Raw genomic sequence first — 19,741 nt, forward strand, 5'->3', positions numbered from 1 at the left:
CACGGGATAATTCATGAACGAATTAGCAACGCTGGTCTTAAAATCTCCAGACAGCTTTGACCTGTGCCTCTGTAGTTCTTATTTCACTTTTCAGTATAAAGGTGAATTTCCATCAACAGAATAGCATTTAGGGAAAGGAGAGGGGTTCAGGGAGGACTTTCTATGTCAACTTGACATTTCTTCCCTGTAATACAGCTGCATTTGGCAAAATCACAGCAAAAGAATGTGAGGGAAAGTTTTCTGGAGTGAAACTTGACAAGAGGGGAAGGAATTGGTAGCTGTGAGATTTAGCGCTCGTTTCTTCTCGGCACGACACCTTCCAGGAATTTCCCGACCTAAAGGACTTTTAGCACATATATACAAGTTAAGTGGCAAAGTAACCTTCTCCAGGGTGCTCTCTGGAATCAGTCAAGCCTGGTGATGGGCCACAGTCCCTTCTATAAGTGGGGTGAAGCTCCCCTGCTGTCTCTCATTCTTAACACTCAGCTCAAACCTGCTTTCCGCTCCGGGCGGTGTGCGTGTCCTTGTTTGTGAGTAACGAGCCTCACGGGAAAGTGTATTGAACGATGCTTGCGCGTGCATTAATGCAACTCTGGTCTCTTCCCTTTCTCTTAGGTATCTATGGGCCATCGGTAAGAATGTCTGGAAGAGATGGAAGAAAAGGTTCTTTGTGTTGGTGCAGGTAACTCTTCTACTCTAACATCAGTCTTAAGAGCCATCAGTTTTAAAGATGTGATAGGATTACTGAGTGGTTTTTAACTGAGCTAAACTCACGTGAAGCGCACAAAGCTCAGGTTAGCTCAATGAAGTTTTACGTGTTACACACCCACGTAACCACCATCCAGAGGCGTTCAGTGCATTTCCAGAATCCCTGTGTTCCTTTTCTTATTTTTATATCACTTTAAAATTTTAAAATTAATGCATGCTCATTATTTTTAAAATTCTGATGATACAGAATTATATAAGATAAGGAGGAGAAGTGAACTGCCACCCTGTCAGTGACCAAGGACCCCAGGGAGGGAGCGAGCAGGTGCCTGTTTAGGGCAGTGGGATAAAAACGCAGTGTTAGAAGACTGTGCTGTTTCTAAAGGCACTAAGATGCTCATGAGAAAATTCAGAATTTAGGCGGACTCTTTACATCTATGTTATTGCTCTGTTTGACATTTAACTGCCTGTAGGGGAGCAGTCCACTCTTCTTGATGCCTGGGTTTCTAGTCTTAGCTGGCCTCCTATAACTATGTTTACAGTCTGGAACATATGTTTCCAGATAGACTTTTTTTAACCAAAAATAATTAATTTCTTCATGTTGTTTTGCAAATTGCTTTTTAAAAATCATTGTAGCCATTTTTCCATGCCTGCACATATAGCTCTGGCTCTATTACCTATAAATTTTCCCATTTTTTCTTATGATGGGAAATTTTAAAATCTCTATTAGCAATAAATTTTCCTTTTTGATAGACTTCTGGGCTTCCCCAGTTGGGACTATTACACAGGACATCTGTGTAACAGGTACAGATGTAGATGCAGATATTACTATTAGTAACATATAAACAGTATCTTTGCTCTTGAGTGTTTCTTTAAGAAAAAATATCCAGAAATAGTAATATATGTCTTTGAAAATCCCTCCTTTTTGTTTGTTTGTTTGCTTTTTACATCAGGTTTTTTTGGTTTACAGAGGAATCTGCCATTGCCTCTTTTTAATTTGCAGGCTCCACCAGAGCATGTAAACTATAATTCAATTTGCAAAAAGTTAATTTATGCTGTACTATGAAAGACATCATAAAGTGTGTCACCTTGTAATTTAGTGCCTACGGTGTTTATCGCGTTACTGTGTTGGCTCTGAGCACTGACTAGTATTTAGATCACTATCAATTCGGAAACCTCACCATGAAGTAACTGCCTCTTAGGCCTTGAAAGTTCCACCAATCTGAGCTTCTGAGACTAGACCTTCCACAGATCTACTCAAGTATCTGCCACTGAGGCAAGATGCATCTCTCTGTCTGTAAGCAAGGGTAATCTTTGCTTTCATGATTGCTACGGGGTACAACAAAACCTAAAAATAAATTAGCCAAACGAAAAGTTTGGAATTATGTCCAACCTCCAAAATAATCCATGGCTAAGCAGTAAAAGACATTTTATTCTGAGATACATTTCCTCAGGCTACCAACTGGCTAATATTTATTGAGCACCTACTTTGTGGAGGGCACACTAGTAGGTCATAGAGAAGGGCTATGAGGCCCAGTCTCTTACTTCCAGAAGAATACCTGTTAAGAGTTCATTATAGGCAAACAGCAGAAACAGACTCAAGCTAATTAATTGTTTTTTTAAAAAAGAATGTATTGAAAGGTGCTTGAGGTAGTTCACCAGATTGCTGAAAAGGCTGAGTGAGCAGTCATCATTACAGATAGAACCCAGTTCCAGAAGTCCAAGTAGTGGGGGCCATGGCCAGTGTCATCTAGGACAAAATCAGCCCAGCCGGGCGTGGCTCAGCAGTCGAGCGTAGACCTAGGATCCAGGCGATCAGGGTTCGATTCCTGGTCAGGGCACATGCCTGTGTTGCAGGCTCGATCCCCAGTCGGGGACGCGCAGGAGGCAGCCGATCAATGACTCTCTCATCATTGATGTTTCTATATATCTCTCTCTCCCTCTCCCTTCCTCTCTCTGAAATCAATAAAGATATATTTAAAAATAATGATAAGACAGAATCAGCTCTGGCCATCGTCTATCCTTCAGTTTCCACACGAAAGCCGAGCCTGAGAGGGGGAATTGGGCGGGTCCGGCTTGGATCACACGCCCAACCCTCGGCCGGGGCAGGCAATGGCGCTTTGGTTAGCAGGCCCACTGGGCCGTCTCCCGTGCCGAATCAGGATGTCATTACCAGAAGGAGGAATGGATGCTGGGCAGGAGGAAACAGCTGATGCCCAGTCTGAAGAGGGCACAGTATAAATGGGAGGCGCGCTACCTCCGAAGAAGCAGCGCTGAGTAACGGTGGTTCTCCGGGCCAGTGCGCTCGCTCAGGCCCGCAGCCTGAGAGCCGCCCGGGACCCGGCCCCGCTCCCCAGCCCCTGGGTGCTGTCTCAGGCCAGCTCCGCCTCCGGGTCCCCGAGGGCCTCCCCCACACGCATACACTTCCTCTGCCTCAGTGTGCGCACGGCCATCGGGAAGAGCTGGCGCAGGAAAGAAGGGAAAGGAAGGGAGGAGAGCCTGGTGAGCCACAGCCCCGCAGACGAGGAGGGACGGCGGCCCTGTCCCCGTGGTGGGGAGTCTCCCCGCCCATATTCGCGCCCCACTGCCACACGACTTTTCTCTGAGGATTTTGAAACGAAGCACTTAGGAGAAGTAGCTGACCTCTTACTTTGGGAGAGATTTTAGGGCGAATACACCTCTTCAGGAAAATAACAAGAGGAAATGTGCCGAAAATACCCTTGAAGCCCCGTGGGCACAACGCGTTCTGAGAGCAAAGGAGAGAAGGGCCGCCTCGGGCGCACGGGTGTGTTAGGCCCTGGCGCTGAGCCTTCCAGCAGGGAAGATGCGGGCCGCCCAGGGCCCCAAAGGAAGCTCCCTGCTCGCTTGTGAAACCCTAAAAGGGCAGAGCCCGTGTAAAGCTGGCGTCTCTCCTAGGAGGGCATGAGAGAAGAATCAGGATTCTGAGACACTCACACATGTGTCACTGTCATTAGCCTTAAGGGCCATCCGGATGCACTGGGCACTGCGATCTCCCAAACGGAAGCTTCCATTTCAACCTAAATCAGATCCTTAACCTCTGTGGCTGCAGAGGTGACCTGACAGCCCACATTCACGAAGGAAATGGGGGAGCCAGGGGGAGAACTCAGGTCTTCTGTTTCTTTTCTTGTCCTACCTAAAAAAATAACAGCATTATTTTGGATCCTTCCTATATTTCTTCCCCACTGTTTAAGTCATCACACCTATAGATGCTTTATCAAAATGGTGAAGAGGGCCCGGCCAGGCGTGGCTCAGCAGCTGAGCATCGGCCTAGGATCCAGGAGATCGCGGTTCGATTCCTGGTCAGAGCACATGCCCGGGTTGTGGGCTCAATCCCCAGTCAGGGGCATGCAGGAGGCAGCCAATCAATGACTCTCTCATCATTGATGTTTCTATCTCTCTCTCCCTCTCTCTGAAATCAATAAAGATATATTTTTTTAAAAAAAGTAAAATGATGAAGACAAACTCACCCCTTTTGAAACAATTCCAATGTCCACATGGCTGCAGAAGCTAAGTTCCAGGACACCAGTTTGAAGCAAAAATATCCCAGGCTGCTTGGAGAGAGGATGGCAGTCCAGACAGCACCAGTCAGCACCCAGCAGCTGCATGCAGCTTTGAAGTCAGTCAGTCAACATCTTCAGTTTCTTTGTAGCCCCCAAACCCTTCCACTGGGACTCAACATACAAGTGAAACCAGGTGGAGCACTCTGGTCAATTTGGGGGGAAAAAGCAGATTCCACAAAGCCTGTCCCAAGTCCTCAGGCAGCCTCAGAGGGAGCTCGGTGGGGGCAGTGTGAAGCCACCACACAGGAAAACACATCTACCCAAGAGACCTACTGAATGTTTGTTCCTTTATACCCAGATGGTAGGGCTCATGGAGTGCTTTTCAAATTAAATTTTCACATAATTTCCAACACAATTATGCATCCCATTAGATTTAATGTGTTTGAAAATCCTAGGAGAAATACACATCCAACACCAGTCTCCTCAAAATCATCTCCCCTCCTGCCCTCCATTCTCTCTCCCCACCCCTCTGTCTCTCTCTCCCACACAGAGTCTATATTTTCATGTGTAACACAGAATTATTAAAAGCCTCCCTAAGTAAAGTTCTCTTTATTGCTGCCACCTTGGGGAACAAAAAGGTAGATGTCCTTTGTCCCTACTAGCCAGGGACAAAGGACATGCTCAGAGAGGTGTTGAACCAAAGCAGCAATCCCATTTTTAAGGATCGGGGCTAAAATTATTATGGCTGTGGCTGGAGTCTGCCCCACAGCTTTTAACCTGAAATCTTTTGAAATCAGGAGTCTGCTTCTGTGCCAGAGACTTAAGTGTTCCTACAAGACAAGACAGTGTTCACCACGTAAGGGCCTGGACCCCTTGCATTGGGTATTGTTTAAAATGCAGATGCCAAGGCACCATCCAGAAGGCTCTGATGCAGGATGTCAGATGAGACCCAGGGTGCCGGGTGTTTTCCCAGCACCAGGAGACACTGATGAAGGTTGTCCAGAGACTACCTTTGGAGAAACATGGCCTCAACAGTCAGTGTCCCTTTTAAGGTGAAGGCTCCCGACCCTCTTAGACTTTATGTTCTCTAAGAAGCTGAGCAGCAGAGTAGCTAAACAGATGACTATGTGCAAATGACATGACAAAGCCTCCTTAGCCCTGTCCTTGAAATTCCAATATATGCCCTAAGAACGTGGCTATTGACCCTAATCTAAGGATTAAAGAGAAACGGGTCCTCAGCACCCCAAGTCAGGAAATTGCTGGGACACTCATTCTAAACCCCAGAGGCCACAGTAAGGACCAAATACATTGTTAGGACTGTGACCAAACCAGTGGTAGAGGTGAAGATACCAGTTCCTTAGCACTGCCCTGGAGCGCCTCCCCCTGGCTGTGTGAGGGAAGGGAGGAAGCAGCCGACTCATCAGCCACACCAGGGTGAAAAGTCTCACCTCTGTCAGCTTTCTGTTTTAAAATACTTTTCTCCCATGCTCAAAAGATTTCAGGTTAAAATCAGTTTGGGGTTGGTCTTCAGCCAAAGTATTTCTGAAATATTTCCCCCCTTTTAGCACCATAAAAACCATCATATTTTGTGGTTCCTCTAATAATTTTAATTATTGCTTACATGTACATGGTCTCTCTGAGTTTACAAAGTGGTCATTCATTTGGTATTTACAACCTTCCTGTACTACAGTGAAGTCAAGTCTTATCCCCCTTTTACATTAGAGAGAACTGAGGTTGAATGACTTACCCAAAGCCCGTGGCTCCTAGGCGGCCAATGAAACTAACACAGGTCTTCTAACTCCAAATGCCTTCTCTGACTCCAAGCACTTAGGTGGAACTGGTGCTCAAAGAGATTTCATGTGTATACAATTTCTAGAACTCACTTGCCTTGCATCAGATAGAACCAATGTGGTCCCTAAATCCATATCCTGTTTCTGATTCTCTACAGATAACATAATAGCTTAAAAAAACACACACAACTCTGACTGTTCCAGCTTTCAGAAAAATTACTAAATCTAATGAGATAAAATATTGTCAAATAATGTAAAATAACTCAGAACACAGCAGTTGTCACCAGGAAACAATATTAAAATAAGTTAACCATGAAAATGAATTTTAAGACATATGAGTAGTTAGTAATTTATAACTCTGAATGAGTGTTTATTTTCCCCACTCAACTTCACAATTGCCTTAAAGGTCATTTATATTCATATTCTGGTTGCAAAAGACAACGATCAACCCAAACTAGCTCGTTTTAAAAGGGGAAGGCTCGTACTGGTTAGTTAATTAAATTAGTAATTAATTAAAGTCTTCCGGCATGGCCAGGTCCAGGGCTCAAGGTCAACAAGACTCCACCTATCTACCACCTCTTGACTGTGCTTTCCTCTGAGCTGGCTTCACCCTCCTGCAAGCTCTCTCTTTGTAACAAGCTCTGGTCAGGCAAGGCTTAGAACAGTTTAGCGGCCCCAGAGGAAACAAACCCTTTCCCTCCCAGTAGTTCTAGCAGAGGCCCCTATTGAGTTTTCAGTGGCCCGAAGTGGTCGTGTGCCCGTTCCTGCACCAATCACTGCGGCCAAGGAGATGTGATACTGATCGGCCAGGCCTGAGCCACCTGTCCCACCCACCCTACCTCCAGCTAAAGGGACAATTAGCCCTACGCAGACTATGTGGGCTGAAAGTGGAGAAGAGGGTGATGGATGCCCCAGGGAAAATCAGGATTCAGTTACCAGAGGAAAATAAACGTTCTGCATGCAGACATTAAGAACTGTCCTGGATATTATCATCTCCATTTAAAGATAGTTAAACTGAGTCTCCCAGCAAAGTTAACTGAACTGTCTGGGGTCACATAGCTAGGAAATAGCAGAAATAAGATTCAAATTCAGGTCTGTGTGGCTCCAAAACATATTTTCATGCTACTCCACCAAGTGGCCTTCATGTCAGTGTCACTCAAGAGTCTGGTATTTAGACTCTGTGATTCTTCATACATAACCACATCAATGGTCCTTGGTCCTACGAACTATGTGCCTCACATCATAAAAATGTTCTCCATCCTCACATCTTCGCTCATTTAGCCAATGGTTCCTCATGAAAACCTTCCCTGACCACCCAACTAGACCAAATCCCCAAGGTCTTACAGTACCATAGATCTCTCTTTTTAATACATATCACCATTAAAGTTACACATTTCTGAGCTAATGTAATTAATGTTTGCCTTTCTGCTAGGCAAGAGATCAGGAACATATCTGGTGGTGTATGTACATCTTTACATTCCCAGCACCCAGCATACTACCTAAGAATTTGTCAAATGAAAAAAAAAGAAAGAAAAAGAAAGGAAGAAAGGAAGGAAGGAAGGAAGGAAGGAAGGAAGGAAGGAAGGAAGGAAGGAAGGAAGGAAGGAAGGAAGAAAGAAAGAAAGAAAGAAAGAAAGAAAGAAAGAAAGAAAGAAAGAAAGAAAGAAAGAAAGAAAGAAAGAAAGAAAGAAAGAAAGAAAGAAAGAAAGAAAGAAAGAAAGAGAAAGGGAGAAAGGGAGAAAGAAATAAAGAGAATCTGCCATACAGAAAGAAGTATTTTCTAAAATGTATGTATGTGAACTTTGGACGAGGCTCGTGACCAGAGTTCAGTAAAAATGACAGCCAAATCATTCCCAAAGCAAGATAGTAAAGGCAAGAACAGGGGACTTAGACAAAATGTATTTTGTTAGTTGTATGTCCAAATATTATAGTCTCCATGGATGCTGGGAGGAAGAAGACGGAGAGCCAGGGACAAGAAGGGACTGACCTCCTATCTCATAACTGGATTCTAGTTTCCAAATATAATTGAAACTCAGGGCAAAGTTATAATTTCTGGACAGTTCCTATATGTTAAAACAGTGGTTCTCAAATTTGAGTGTGCATTAAGAAATATCTGAGACAACTATGAAAAATAGAGATTCTTGGACCTCAGATTCTGTTTCAATTGGCCTGACTTAAAAATCTGCATATTTATAACCTACCCCACTAGATACAGACTCTAAGGAATGTGGCCTGTCCACTCTTTGCAAAACACTATTGCAAACCTTTCCTAGTTTAAGCAAGTGGTTGGAAATGAACTAAGAGATTCCCTGTGTATCCAAGGTTTAGCTAAGGTTTGTACCCTAAGGAGTCCCAACAGCCAATTCCATGATTCCATGAAAGGGTACATACTAGCTAAAAATCCCAAAAATGTGAAAATTGTAGTCCGTCACACTCTTCTCTCCAGAGTGTGTTTTCAGATGTCTGTGGTGGTCTAAGATGCCTAGATCTTTATGTTTTCTCTTGGTCTAGTCGAGGCTTTCAGGCCGGATGGCTGACTCTCTGACTCCTAACATGTGTTTCAGACTCTTCTATGCTATTATTACAACAGTGCTCACTATATCAGTAATTTTCTTCAAAATACAGCTTAAGTAGAATTCTACTATGACAGAAAAACGTGCATTTCATTGGGAATAGTTTTCACTTAGTGATGTCTTGTGGATGCTTTAAAGAAAATTAAAAAGCTGCCAAACCTTTGCTATTCCTCCCTCAAGCAGTCTGGAAAACGCGAGGTTCCCCTAAAAACTTGAAATAAGTAGAAATTTTCAAAGAGAAATCATTTTTTCTCCCTTCCTTGATTTCCTAAAGTTGCCAAATCCCAAATTAAAATGGTCCTAATACACCAAGTTATTTTAGCCCAAAATTTGTCAGACACTTCAGCATTATTACCAGAAGGGGGCAGCAGTGTACAGCGCTCCAAGAGGCAAGCAACGAAACAAGAGGAAAAATGAAAAAGCCCGGAGCGTGTAGTAATAGTAAATGCGTGAGCTTGAAATAACACCCTTCTGTTGTGATTTTTCTGTTCTCAAGTGAGTGTCTGCAGCTCTCTATTTGTTTAATCATCACGGTAGCAAACTGTACCATCTCGGGTTGCCGGAGAGAGGTAAAACCCCCGTCCAGCCGGTCCACCAGTATCTGTAATTACTGTCATGTCACAGGGGGTCAGCTATCTGTGGGACCAGTAATGGGTTGGAAAAGCCTGGTGCTGTGCGTGGAGTAATATATGTAAATTTGTGAGAAGAAAATCCAAACACCTCTTTATTACATCAGGCATACTCAACTTTCTAGAAACAATCAGGCTCAGTTCATGAATGCCCGCTGTGTGGTGGGTTTTGCTATAGGAAGTGGAATAAAACCAAGATATATGGCTCCCTGTCTCAGAACGTTAGTGCCAAATGCCAGGAAATTGCTTACATTGGTGCATTTATTGGGTATTTTCTGTGTGAGGGTCACACGCGTTGTGTAAAGCCCTTCGCTGCTCAGTGAATCCTAGAGCACCAGTGAGACACAGGTGAAAAACAGAGGAGGACCCGGAGACTTAGCGAGGAGACAGCTCGTCAGAGCTCGGATGGGGCCGCGGGCCTGTGTCACCACCAAGTTGCGCTCTTAAATCTCATTTTTTTAAGAGAAGAGGGTGCTAACGGGCACTCTGCATATGACGAAGGGTAATACGTGTCCACTTATGAAAACACTCTTAGCGATCTGGCTGTGTGTTTCCCTTGAAGCCCATCAAAGGAACAGTCTGCAAAGTCCCTGCATCATAAAGACACAAGTCGTGAAGGGTTTTACCGGAAACCAACAGAGGGCAGCAGCGGATCAACCAACCCGGAACCGAGGACTCCCTTTATCTGCCCCTGCGACCTCGGCCCCCTGTGCGGAGACGCACGCAGCGCTTGAGGGCGCCAATTTCCTATGCCCACTGAAAAACAGTCAAACTTCACCATGGAGGAGACTAAGAATGTCCCCAGCAGGGATCAAAGTTCACTTAGAACATGTCTCATTTAATAAAAGGAACTAAGAGATGAGGGATATGGCACCTTTTCGCCAAGACATTTGACATCCATGGATGGTAAATATGCCCACCCGCCCGAAGCCTGAAGCCCGAGGGAAGCGCGCTCTCCCACGGCTCCTCGCAGACCAGCCGGATGCAGAAACGCTGTGTCCACACTGGGTCTGGATGCGCCGTGGTGACAGGTCCTGGAAGGCGGCCTGCAGCCGCAGAGCGCCCACCAGGCACTGGCATGCCCGCCCGTGAGGTGGTGCGGGCTGTGCCCAGACAACAGCCGAGCCGTGGGGCGAGGATGGCTCTACCGTGACTGGCACCCAGCATTCAAGCGCTCATCGCTTATGACAGCATGTCACTCCGGCATTTGTCTGCGATGAACAGGAGACTTTTCAAAGGAACCAAAAGCACCCTTCAGTGGAAAGAGGGTGGGGGTTGAAATGTGAGGCTTGCTGCTGAGAACTGGCGTGGAAAAATGAAATGCTGAAAATGTATTCAAAAGTTGGGGCATAAATACACGAAAGTGTAGTCCCTCACTTCTGACCAAAAGGCCTGCGTTATGATGTGAGCTTGGCATTCTTGGCTAGGGCCACAGTCAGTTGCCACTATTCAACCAGCTTTAACCTGCAAAAATGGCAATTTTGTGTGGCTTATCCCAATTAAAATAACAGCAATGATGATAATAGCAAACTATTATTAAGCAGTTACTAAGCTTCAGGAAATAAGCCTGAATAAGTGCATTCAATGTGAACTCATTCGATCCTCAAATTAAGTGAGTGAGGAGGTGGGTTCTCAGATTGCATCCAGACTATAGATGAAGTAACAGAGGACCAGAGAGGCTGAGTAACTTGTTCCATGTCACACAGCCATGTGACAAAACTCCTTTTGAACCCAGCTCCTGCACACAGGGCCTCAGGGGAAAGGATGTGCTCAAAGGCTGAGGTTTCTTCTAGGGAGATGGGCTCTAGGGAACCCACCTCATGGTCTGCTTTCCCCCCGCAGGTCAGTCAGTACACCTTTGCCATGTGCAGTTATCGGGAGAAGAAAGCAGAGCCTCAGGAACTTCTACAGCTGGATGGTTACACTGTGGACTACACCGACCCCCAGCCAGGTACCCACCCCCCATAAGCCATGAACCCACAAGACTCTCCCCCTTCCCAAATCAATGCTCAACTTATATTGTTGGGCATTTACTCCATGCTAGGCTTAAATTAAGCCGTGTTCCTAGGGTCTCACAGATGACGGGGACGACCACAGTCTCTGTCCTTATGGAATTTTTTATCTTGGTTGAGTAAATACTGTCCCAATCAAGAACATTGGTTTTATTCAAGGGATCCTTGTAAAACCAAAAAGGAAACATATATATATATTTTTAATATTTTTATATTTATATATTTTTTTTTCTTTTACATAGCTGTGACCACATCAAATATGTACTCTATCTTAGAATGCTAAAAAAGAAATTCCTGAAAAAGAAGTCCTATAGGAACACCAAGGACCCTGTGTGTGTGTGTGTGTGTGTGTGTGTGTGTGCGCGTGCGGTTTTCTCACCAGTGATATGTGCTCCTATACCGTGTCTCCGTGTCCAAGTGGGCCTCCCTGTCCATCTGTATCTGCTAACTACAGTTCAAGGTTGGGTGCTGGCACTTGGAAAGAAAGCCCCCCCTAAATGTCTTTTTTCCTAAGAAGACACCAATCCACAAGCATAGACATCCAAGCTCCTAAGCCTTATGTAACTAAGAGAACCACACAAATGGTAGTATTTCTCATAAGCTCTACATCCTGCCCCCTCACACCTCTCCCCACCACCACCCATTTTATCTTCTTCCCAGAAAAAAAATGAATAGAAATCAGCCTCAAAGAACCTTCAGAGTGGGGGGGGTGTGAAATCATTTCAGCATATTAATGAACACCAAGCACCAACAGCCCTCTCCCAGAGAAGTTTATTTTTATGCCAAATCTGCACAAGGGAAGCATTTCCAACCATACTGCATTATTTGGCCCAAAACCTTTTTTTCAACTCCCATATTGCTCTTCCACATGCAACAAAATACACATGAAAGAAAAAGAGTTTGCGAGAAGAGGGGGTGTTAACCTGAAAGGGTGTGGCCGGGAAGGCCGCAGGCCCAGCCACTTAGGGAAATGAGCACCTTCCGAATCCCAGCCCCAGGAGGTAGCATCCCGCCCGAGCACGACACTGAGCTGACACTGAGCTGACACTGAGCTGACCGCGTAAGGCGTGAGTTAAAGGGTCTGCCTGGAAATCCTTCATAATGAACAGAACCTGTGAGTTTGAAACAATTTCATGCAACGTCTCATTGAAAGGATGGGGCTCCTGCATTAAAAAGCCAGCCCTCAGGGTGTTCTGTGATGGTTTGTGATCTTCTCAAACCATTGAGTTCCCTTCAGAGAAATGGATCCCACCTCCCCAAGACCCACGGGTTAAGGTGAGAGGCTAAAGGGCCAATGCGAGGGGGAAACGATCACGTCTCTGACAGCAATTCGTTTAAAGCCAGCGCACCCCTTTCCCCTCCACCTGACTGCACTGGGTCCTCACCGCAGTCCCACCCACAAAGCAGGCAGGACCAGGGTGGTCATCCTGTTTTGCAAAGGAAGTAACTGGGCCGGGGCTCAGGTCCAGCCCGTGCCGCCCTTTGGCTCTTGGGGCAGCTGTAGTTGTCATTTTGTCACATGGAAGCACAAGCCTCTTCCTACAGGAGGGCGGGAGGGGAAGGAAGCTCTTCTATCCACAAGCAAAAGAAATGTGCACATTTATTAGAAAAGCATCTCTTCTTTTTTATCACGTTGATCCCACGGGATATAATTTATAAATTTCTTTACCAAAGACGTAAATGAAAAGTAGATCGATTATGTCCTTGAGAATGATAAGCAGCTTCTTCTTTGCTTTCGGTGTGCCAAGTCCTATTTATTTCCAAAGTAACGTTTGATTGAAAATGAGATTTAAACGCTCCTAATTGTCATAAGAAAAGTCTATCTCAGAATATCTCGAAGAACGCTCATTGAAAACAGAAGTTCCTGGGCCCCAAGCCTAAGCTGTGAACCAGAAGGGAGAGGTCAGAATCCTCATATTCCAATAAGCCTTGCAGGGGCTTCTTCTACACAGGAAAGTTTGCCAGCTAGAGGTTGAAACGATGTGCAATTTAGCCGGCGTCCACACAGATGTGAGGAGTCTCCCCCGCTGCCCCCGAGAGACGAGTGTGCAAGTGGAGAGGACTCCTGGGTCCGTCTCCTCCTCTCCACCTCTTGGCTGTATCCAGGTTGTCAGTGGACCCAGCTGATGGAGGTGTAAGGGGTAGGAAGCCTTACAGCTGTGGATGGCCCTGCCTTTGTACCAGCCTGGGACCCGGTGGTCACCCAGTCACAAGCATTTGCACTAAATCGACTTTACCTGTGTAGGGTCCTTGAAGTATTCATTTGGGGGATTGGGAGATAACTACGTAAGTTTTGCACGCAGGCTACTCATTTTGAGCTAAAGATAAAAACGCTTCACTTTACCTTTCCCTGGGTGTGGTTCGGAGAACGTGCGACAATCTCTCGATTCCTGTTAGAGTAAGTGGTGAAGTTTTCAAATAAAAGGACATTCATTCAAACTAATTCAGTGGCACAGTTTAAACCACTACATTAAATCTTCAACAACTTTACCATAATAAACAGGCTGCGTCCATGCGTGTTGCTGGCCAGTCTCTCCCCCAGGGAGCCGGCCAGCGTTCCTCGCCTGGTCTGCTCCAGCCATTCCGGGCCATGTCCTCTTGTTCCTGACACGACAGTGCCTGTGGGGTATCTGCGGAGAGCCGTGCACTGGCACAGGTCGCATTTGGCAGACGGCCCCAGGAACTGCCACCTTACCTAAGACGGCTGCCTGGATGCCTGTGTGGACGCTCACTTTGCTTTCTCCCGCTCGGTTTTCTTGCATCTGTTGCTCTGCTCCCTCCTTGCCCTCGCTGGTGGGTCCCGGTCTCGCTCCGCTGCTGCTGCTCTAGAAGTTTCTCTTTATATCCTGCTGCCTCCACGAGGAGGCTTCCAGTGCTGCCAGTGACTGATCCGCGGAGAGCTGTCGTGCGAGCCGGCCACGTGGTCCGGGCCACGCAGCCCCCGGGTTACAGTCATCGCTCTGCAGTCGGCCAGCCAGGACTGAGGCCCACCTCTGACGCTCACAGCCCCATCCCGTGTTCCTGGGCCACTTTGCGCCTGCTCTGTGACTCAGTTTCCTCATTTACAAAATGGGAATAATAGTACTTATCCCAGAGGGCTGTGGGAGGGTTAAATAAAAATCTGAAAGCATCTTTCTCTCTCCACCTCTCCACTTTGAGGCAACCCGGGGAGCTGACTTTCTGACAGGAGCTGCAGCGGGGGAGGGCGGGGAAGGGGGTCAGGGAAAGTTCCCACCGGGGACGTCTGCCTGGCTTCATGGACAGTATCAAAGCAGCCTGGCCCCAAGGCCTCCATGAGCCTGCGTGCAAGCTGTTGACCACTCCCCTTTGAGCTCCTTGCTCACTTCTCAGGGCTCCTCAAAGCTCCTCTTCTTTCTCTTGACCCCTCCAGAATTTTCCTCCCTATCATGCCATCCATTTGCCTCATTAGGCCTTCCCAGCTTGCTAACTGTGCATTATCTGCCCAATTGACACATTGCAAAACCCTCCTTAAAAAATCAGGGAAAACATCCCCTCATAATCATAACTACCGAAAACTTTTCATTAAAAATGCTGCACCACTATACTCTCCATATAAAGAAGTGACCTCTTCCTGTCTAGAATCCCTAGGAACTCCAAGTGCAAAACCATGAACACACACCCACTCTTGTGGAGCAGACACCTGAATTGACATCATCAACAAATGGTGAAGTCTTCCTGTCACCTCTGTCAATGCCAAATGCCAAGCTGATTAGTGACTGGGCCTTGTTGGAAATTTGGGGGTGCTAATCACTTCAGTCATTCTCTCCGTTTTAACTGATAATTGGGGGGATGAAGGAACCTGATGAAGATAGGAAGCTTTATATCTGGCCAGAGAGTTCCCAGCAACCCCAAAATGCCAGCTTTTGGAATATGTTGACAGATACAATGTAATTTTGACCTGAGTTCAAAGAGAGGCTTCCACCTCCCTTTCTCTAAATTTTAACCTTGAGGGCTGCCCATGGGGAAAATGGATCTCTAGAGCATTCATTCATTCAAGAAGTACTTGTTGAGCACCTACTACGTGCCATGTACTATTCTAGGTACCAGGGATACAGCAGTGAACAAAACAGACAAAACCTCCCAGTCCTTATGAAGTGAATTATATAGCTTATAAGATGGTGATAAGAGCTATGGAGAAACATGAAACAAGGTAAGAGAGATGAGTGATGAGGGGAGAGGCCAGGGAAAGCTTGAACAAGAATGTGACATTTGAGCAAAGCCATGAAGGAAGTGAGGGTGTGGATCATACAGGTATCTAGAGGAAGAGTGACCTAGGCACAGGAAACAGCAAGTGCAAAGGTCCTGAGGTGAGAACATACTTGGAGGTTCCAGGAACTGCAAGAGGCTCGTGTGGCCGCCATGAAGTAAGTACATACATGTGCATATGAGAGAGAGTAAGAGATGAGGGTAGAAGTAGTGGAGGGTCAACTCTAGTGGGCCTTGCAGGCCTTGTCAGAGCCTTGACTCTTCTGGAGTGAAAGGTGGAGTCACTGGCAGGTCTTGAGCGGAAGAGTTACGCGACCTGACTCTTGTGCTAAACCAATTACCCTCAACTATTGAGAGTGAGGAGGGGGGCAAGCCGATCAGATTGGAGGCTGTAAAATAGTCCGGATGAAAGGTGAGCATGGCTCGAGTCAGGGCAGCAGCACAGGGGCTGGCAGAAGGGGCCAAGTTCGGGTGTGGTGTCCTGAGGAATTAGTGACCATGAGAACACCACCGGGAGTGAGGAGCGAGAGGCGTGAGGGGTACAGAGCGAGGCTGTGGGCCAGAACCCCTGGAGGGACGCGCTGGGCTCTACTGAGGTGGGGAGGAGCTTGGGCAGAAGACCCGGAGGTCAGGGTTGGATGTACAGGACGAGGCAAAGCAGGTTTACTGTGGTTCACGTAGAAAATACTACAACAGCTAATCAATAACAATACAAGAGTAAACTGTGTTTTGCATACTGACAACTGACAGCCTCCTCTCGCCCACCCTGTAGTGCGTGGATGTCTCTTAGACACCCATGTGGAGAAGCGAAGGAAACCATTAGACGGGCAGGTCTGCAGTTCAGGATGGATGTAGAAACGTAGGACCGTGAGCATGTTTGTGGTATTTAAGAGCGGATGGCATCACCGGGAGAGAGGGTGTAGATAAAGAAGAGGAGAGGCCCCAAAACAGACCCCCAGGCCCCCAGGATGCTCCAGGACTCAAAGGGAGAGAGAAGGGGGAGGAACCCCCAAACAAGACTGACAAGCAGCAGCCAGGGAGGGGGGAAGAGAGCAGGTGACCTGGAGCCGTGGAGAAAGCGTTTCAAAGAGAATAGAGTTAGTATCAAATCTTGCTGACAGGTAGACGGATCGAACCAAATGAGGACTGTGAATTGACCATTGGATTCAGCAAAGTGGAAGTCACTGGGGACCTTGTCAGGTTTCAATGGGCCAGTCGCCTGGTTGGAGGGGCTGCAGGCAGAACAGGAGGAGAGAGACCCTTGGTATTTGCAGCGTGGTCCTTGAACCAACACCATCTGCATGGTCTGGAGCGTGTTAGAAGCGCAGGTTCTCAGGCTCTACCCCAGACCCAGGGAACCAGAAGCTGCATTTAAACAAGATGCCCAGGGGGCTCCCATGTGCACTAAAATTTGAGCATTTGAGCAAGCCTGGTAGATATCCCCTGATATTGTAAAGAGAAGGGAGAGGTGGGGGGGGGGGTTAAGAGATGTTTTTGTTGTTGTTTGTTTGTATAAAAGATGAGAAAAATAATATTATATGTATAGGTAGATGTTTCCCCAGCCAGTGGGCATCCTGCTTGACAATTCTATCTCCAGCCAGACAAAGACAGAGACAAAAGCCAGACTCAAAGACGCCTCTTTAACATCATGGCCCCGCTCCAGCCAAGCGGGAGTCAGCCTTCCCACTAGAGTCGGGTCAATTGCCCCTGTGCTCTCTGGCCCAAGGAAAAGCAACTGAAACCACCTTTCTCAGGGCTCAGTTCGCCAGGAACATTGCCGCTCAGCTTAGGAGCTTTCACCCGCTTTTGTTGCAGGCTTGGAGGGTGGCCGAGCCTTCTTCAATGCAGTCAAAGAAGGAGACACCGTGATATTTGCGAGCGATGACGAACAGGATCGCATCCTGTGGGTCCAGGCCATGTACCGGGCCACCGGGCAGTCGCACAAGCCTGTGCCCCCGACCCAGGTCCAGAAACTCAACGCCAAGGGAGGGAACGTGCCCCAGCTGGATGCCCCCATCTCCCAATTCTGTAAGTAGACATGTCATTTGTTCAAAATTGTTCTGTAGAGTCAATCTTCCGAAGCTGAATTAGAAAATTCTAGCTGCTTTAATATTAAAGATTCATAACATCGTGTTTGTGGAAAACAAAAACGGTGAATTTAGGGGGGAACGTTGGGACAAAAATGTTAGATGAAAGTAGTTTTAAAGTGCAATACTTGACACTTTAAGGACTAAACAAAGGGAAGTATATTTTAGGTGAATTTTTATCTCTTTGTGAGAGTTTGGAATTCACAACCAAACATGTATGTGTGTGAGTCCTTTAAAAATAGTAGATTATGTGTGTCCTTGCCTCAATTCTTCCTATTAAAATAGGGCTTGACTTGAAAAAAATTTAAATCTGCAACTTAGATCCATTTAAAAATAAAGGATGACATTACCACATGCAGTGGAAAACAAACAAACAAATAAAAACCAGGGTTTTTAAATACCAGAACCCAAAAATGAAACCATATCCTTAAATAGCCCTAGTTCTACTCCAGTTTCTTCTCCCCTTTCCGCTGCATGCATTTTAATTTCTTTCCTCTTTGCCACGTCTCCTGCTACCTAGGCTAGTTTTCATCTCCCAACCCTTCTGATGCACAGGGTGAGGTGAAATCCAGCATACACCAGAGACATTTATTAAAACAGAGAAGATGGCAACATTGGGAACATAAAGCACCCAATAAAGCAGTTCATTTTCATTACAAATATTGGTCCTAAGTAGTGACTTTTGCCTTTCCCTGATTACCAAGTCATTAGCGATAGCTCAGGGACAAGTCCTTTTCAGCAATAGTCATGGTGATTCCTTACTTTAGCATGGAGCCCACTCATTCAGTCTAGTTCACTGAGCAACTATCTAGGACCTAGGTGATGAGACACACTAATGAGAAAGACAGACGAGGCCCCTGGTCTCAGGATACCTGTGTCCCAGTGGAGGAGTCTACATAGCAAGCAAGTCAACGAGGAAATAGGGTAGTTTCAGACCCTGAGAAATACCTTGAAGAGCATTTCATGCCTGGTGACAGAGTGAGGAGAGGGGATTTGATTTGATTTTAAATATGTCTTTATTGATTTCAGAGAGAGGAGAGGAGAGGGAGAGAGAGAGATAGAAACATCAGTGATGAGAGAGTCACTGATCGGCCGCCTCCTGCATGCCCCCGACTAGAGATCGAGCCCGCAACCCGGGCATGTGCCTTGACCGGGAATCGAACCCCGATCGCCTGGATCCTAGGTCGACGCTCAGCTGCTGAGCCACGCCCGGCTGGGCAGGAGAGGGGATTTTAGACAGTTGATCTGAGCGTAAGTCCAGGTGATAGGGAGTCAGCCCCACAAACATCTGCAGCAAGAGCAGAGCAGCAGAAGGGAAAGCAAGCATCCTGCAGGACAGACCTGACCTTCAGCACGGTGCTTTGACATGGTCCCTCTTCTGCTCTTAATGAAATGTGGATGAAATGATTTTGCAGCTACAGCAACTAAATAGAGGTAAATGCTCTTTCCAGTGAATTCCACTGTCATGTCCATTTCTAATAAGACTTTCCTCTTAAACCTTGTAACACCTTTGATGGGGAAAAACTCCTTTTAGATGACAAATGCTATCAATCAGGTGCTCCCAGGAATTCCTGTCCAGTACTGATGGTTGTTAAAGGAAGGTCCATTCCCTGTGGAACATTGTAAGTTATCACACAGTCACTGTGGGTTTCCATGTATAACTCCTGAAAGAAAGAGGAAGAGTTGAGGAGGGACTTGGGGAAGAAGTTACAGCCCCTCTGATAGTAACCACCCACAGCATCCCCACTCTCTGCTTGTAGCATTCAGGTTTGAGAGCTGTCAAGAGAGGGGGCATCATTTCTTTCTGTTGAGTTGTTGGTTGAGATAAAGCATATCCAATGCTTATTTAATTTTTTTAAAACCCTCTGTGATGGAATTCCTCCTTTCACCTTGCTCAACAGGCTCCTTTATAATAAATTTGGAAACAAAAACCCTCCTATTAGAGCCCTCTGAAATGGAGTTATCTGTGTATCAGGAAAAAAGTTTCCCAATTATAACAGCCATCCAAACCAACCTCATAAAACATGTATCTCGGGTGATATTTGGAAAATTCAGGTTTTATTTCCAAATAATCTCCTTTTTTCTGAAGTCATTTCACCTTCCATTCAGTGTGTCTATTCTCTCATCTGCCCTGATTAAGAAATTACTACTTGGTTTGTGTGTAGCCGCCCTTTCCTCACTAGGGTAGGAAAGAAGG

The 19,741-nt window shown here is 46.3% G+C and overlaps 1 protein-coding gene across 11 annotated transcripts in view; it reads left to right on the plus strand.

Annotated features, from left to right (window-relative positions):
• Nucleotides 1–19,741, plus strand: part of CADPS (calcium dependent secretion activator) — a 434,736-nt gene that overhangs the window by 270,162 nt on the left and 144,833 nt on the right. For all 11 annotated transcript variants that reach the window (XM_081160526.1, XM_081160532.1, XM_081160524.1 and 8 more), the window contains exons 9-11: nt 616–682; nt 11,061–11,169; nt 17,273–17,485. In XM_081160526.1, the coding sequence (XP_081016652.1) occupies nt 616–682; nt 11,061–11,169; nt 17,273–17,485 (389 nt within the window). The remainder of the gene's footprint in view (nt 1–615; nt 683–11,060; nt 11,170–17,272; nt 17,486–19,741) is intronic.

Source organism: Miniopterus schreibersii, assembly GCF_964146895.1.
Source record: "Miniopterus schreibersii genome assembly, chromosome: 15".
Classification (NCBI taxonomy): Eukaryota; Metazoa; Chordata; class Mammalia; order Chiroptera; family Miniopteridae; genus Miniopterus; species Miniopterus schreibersii.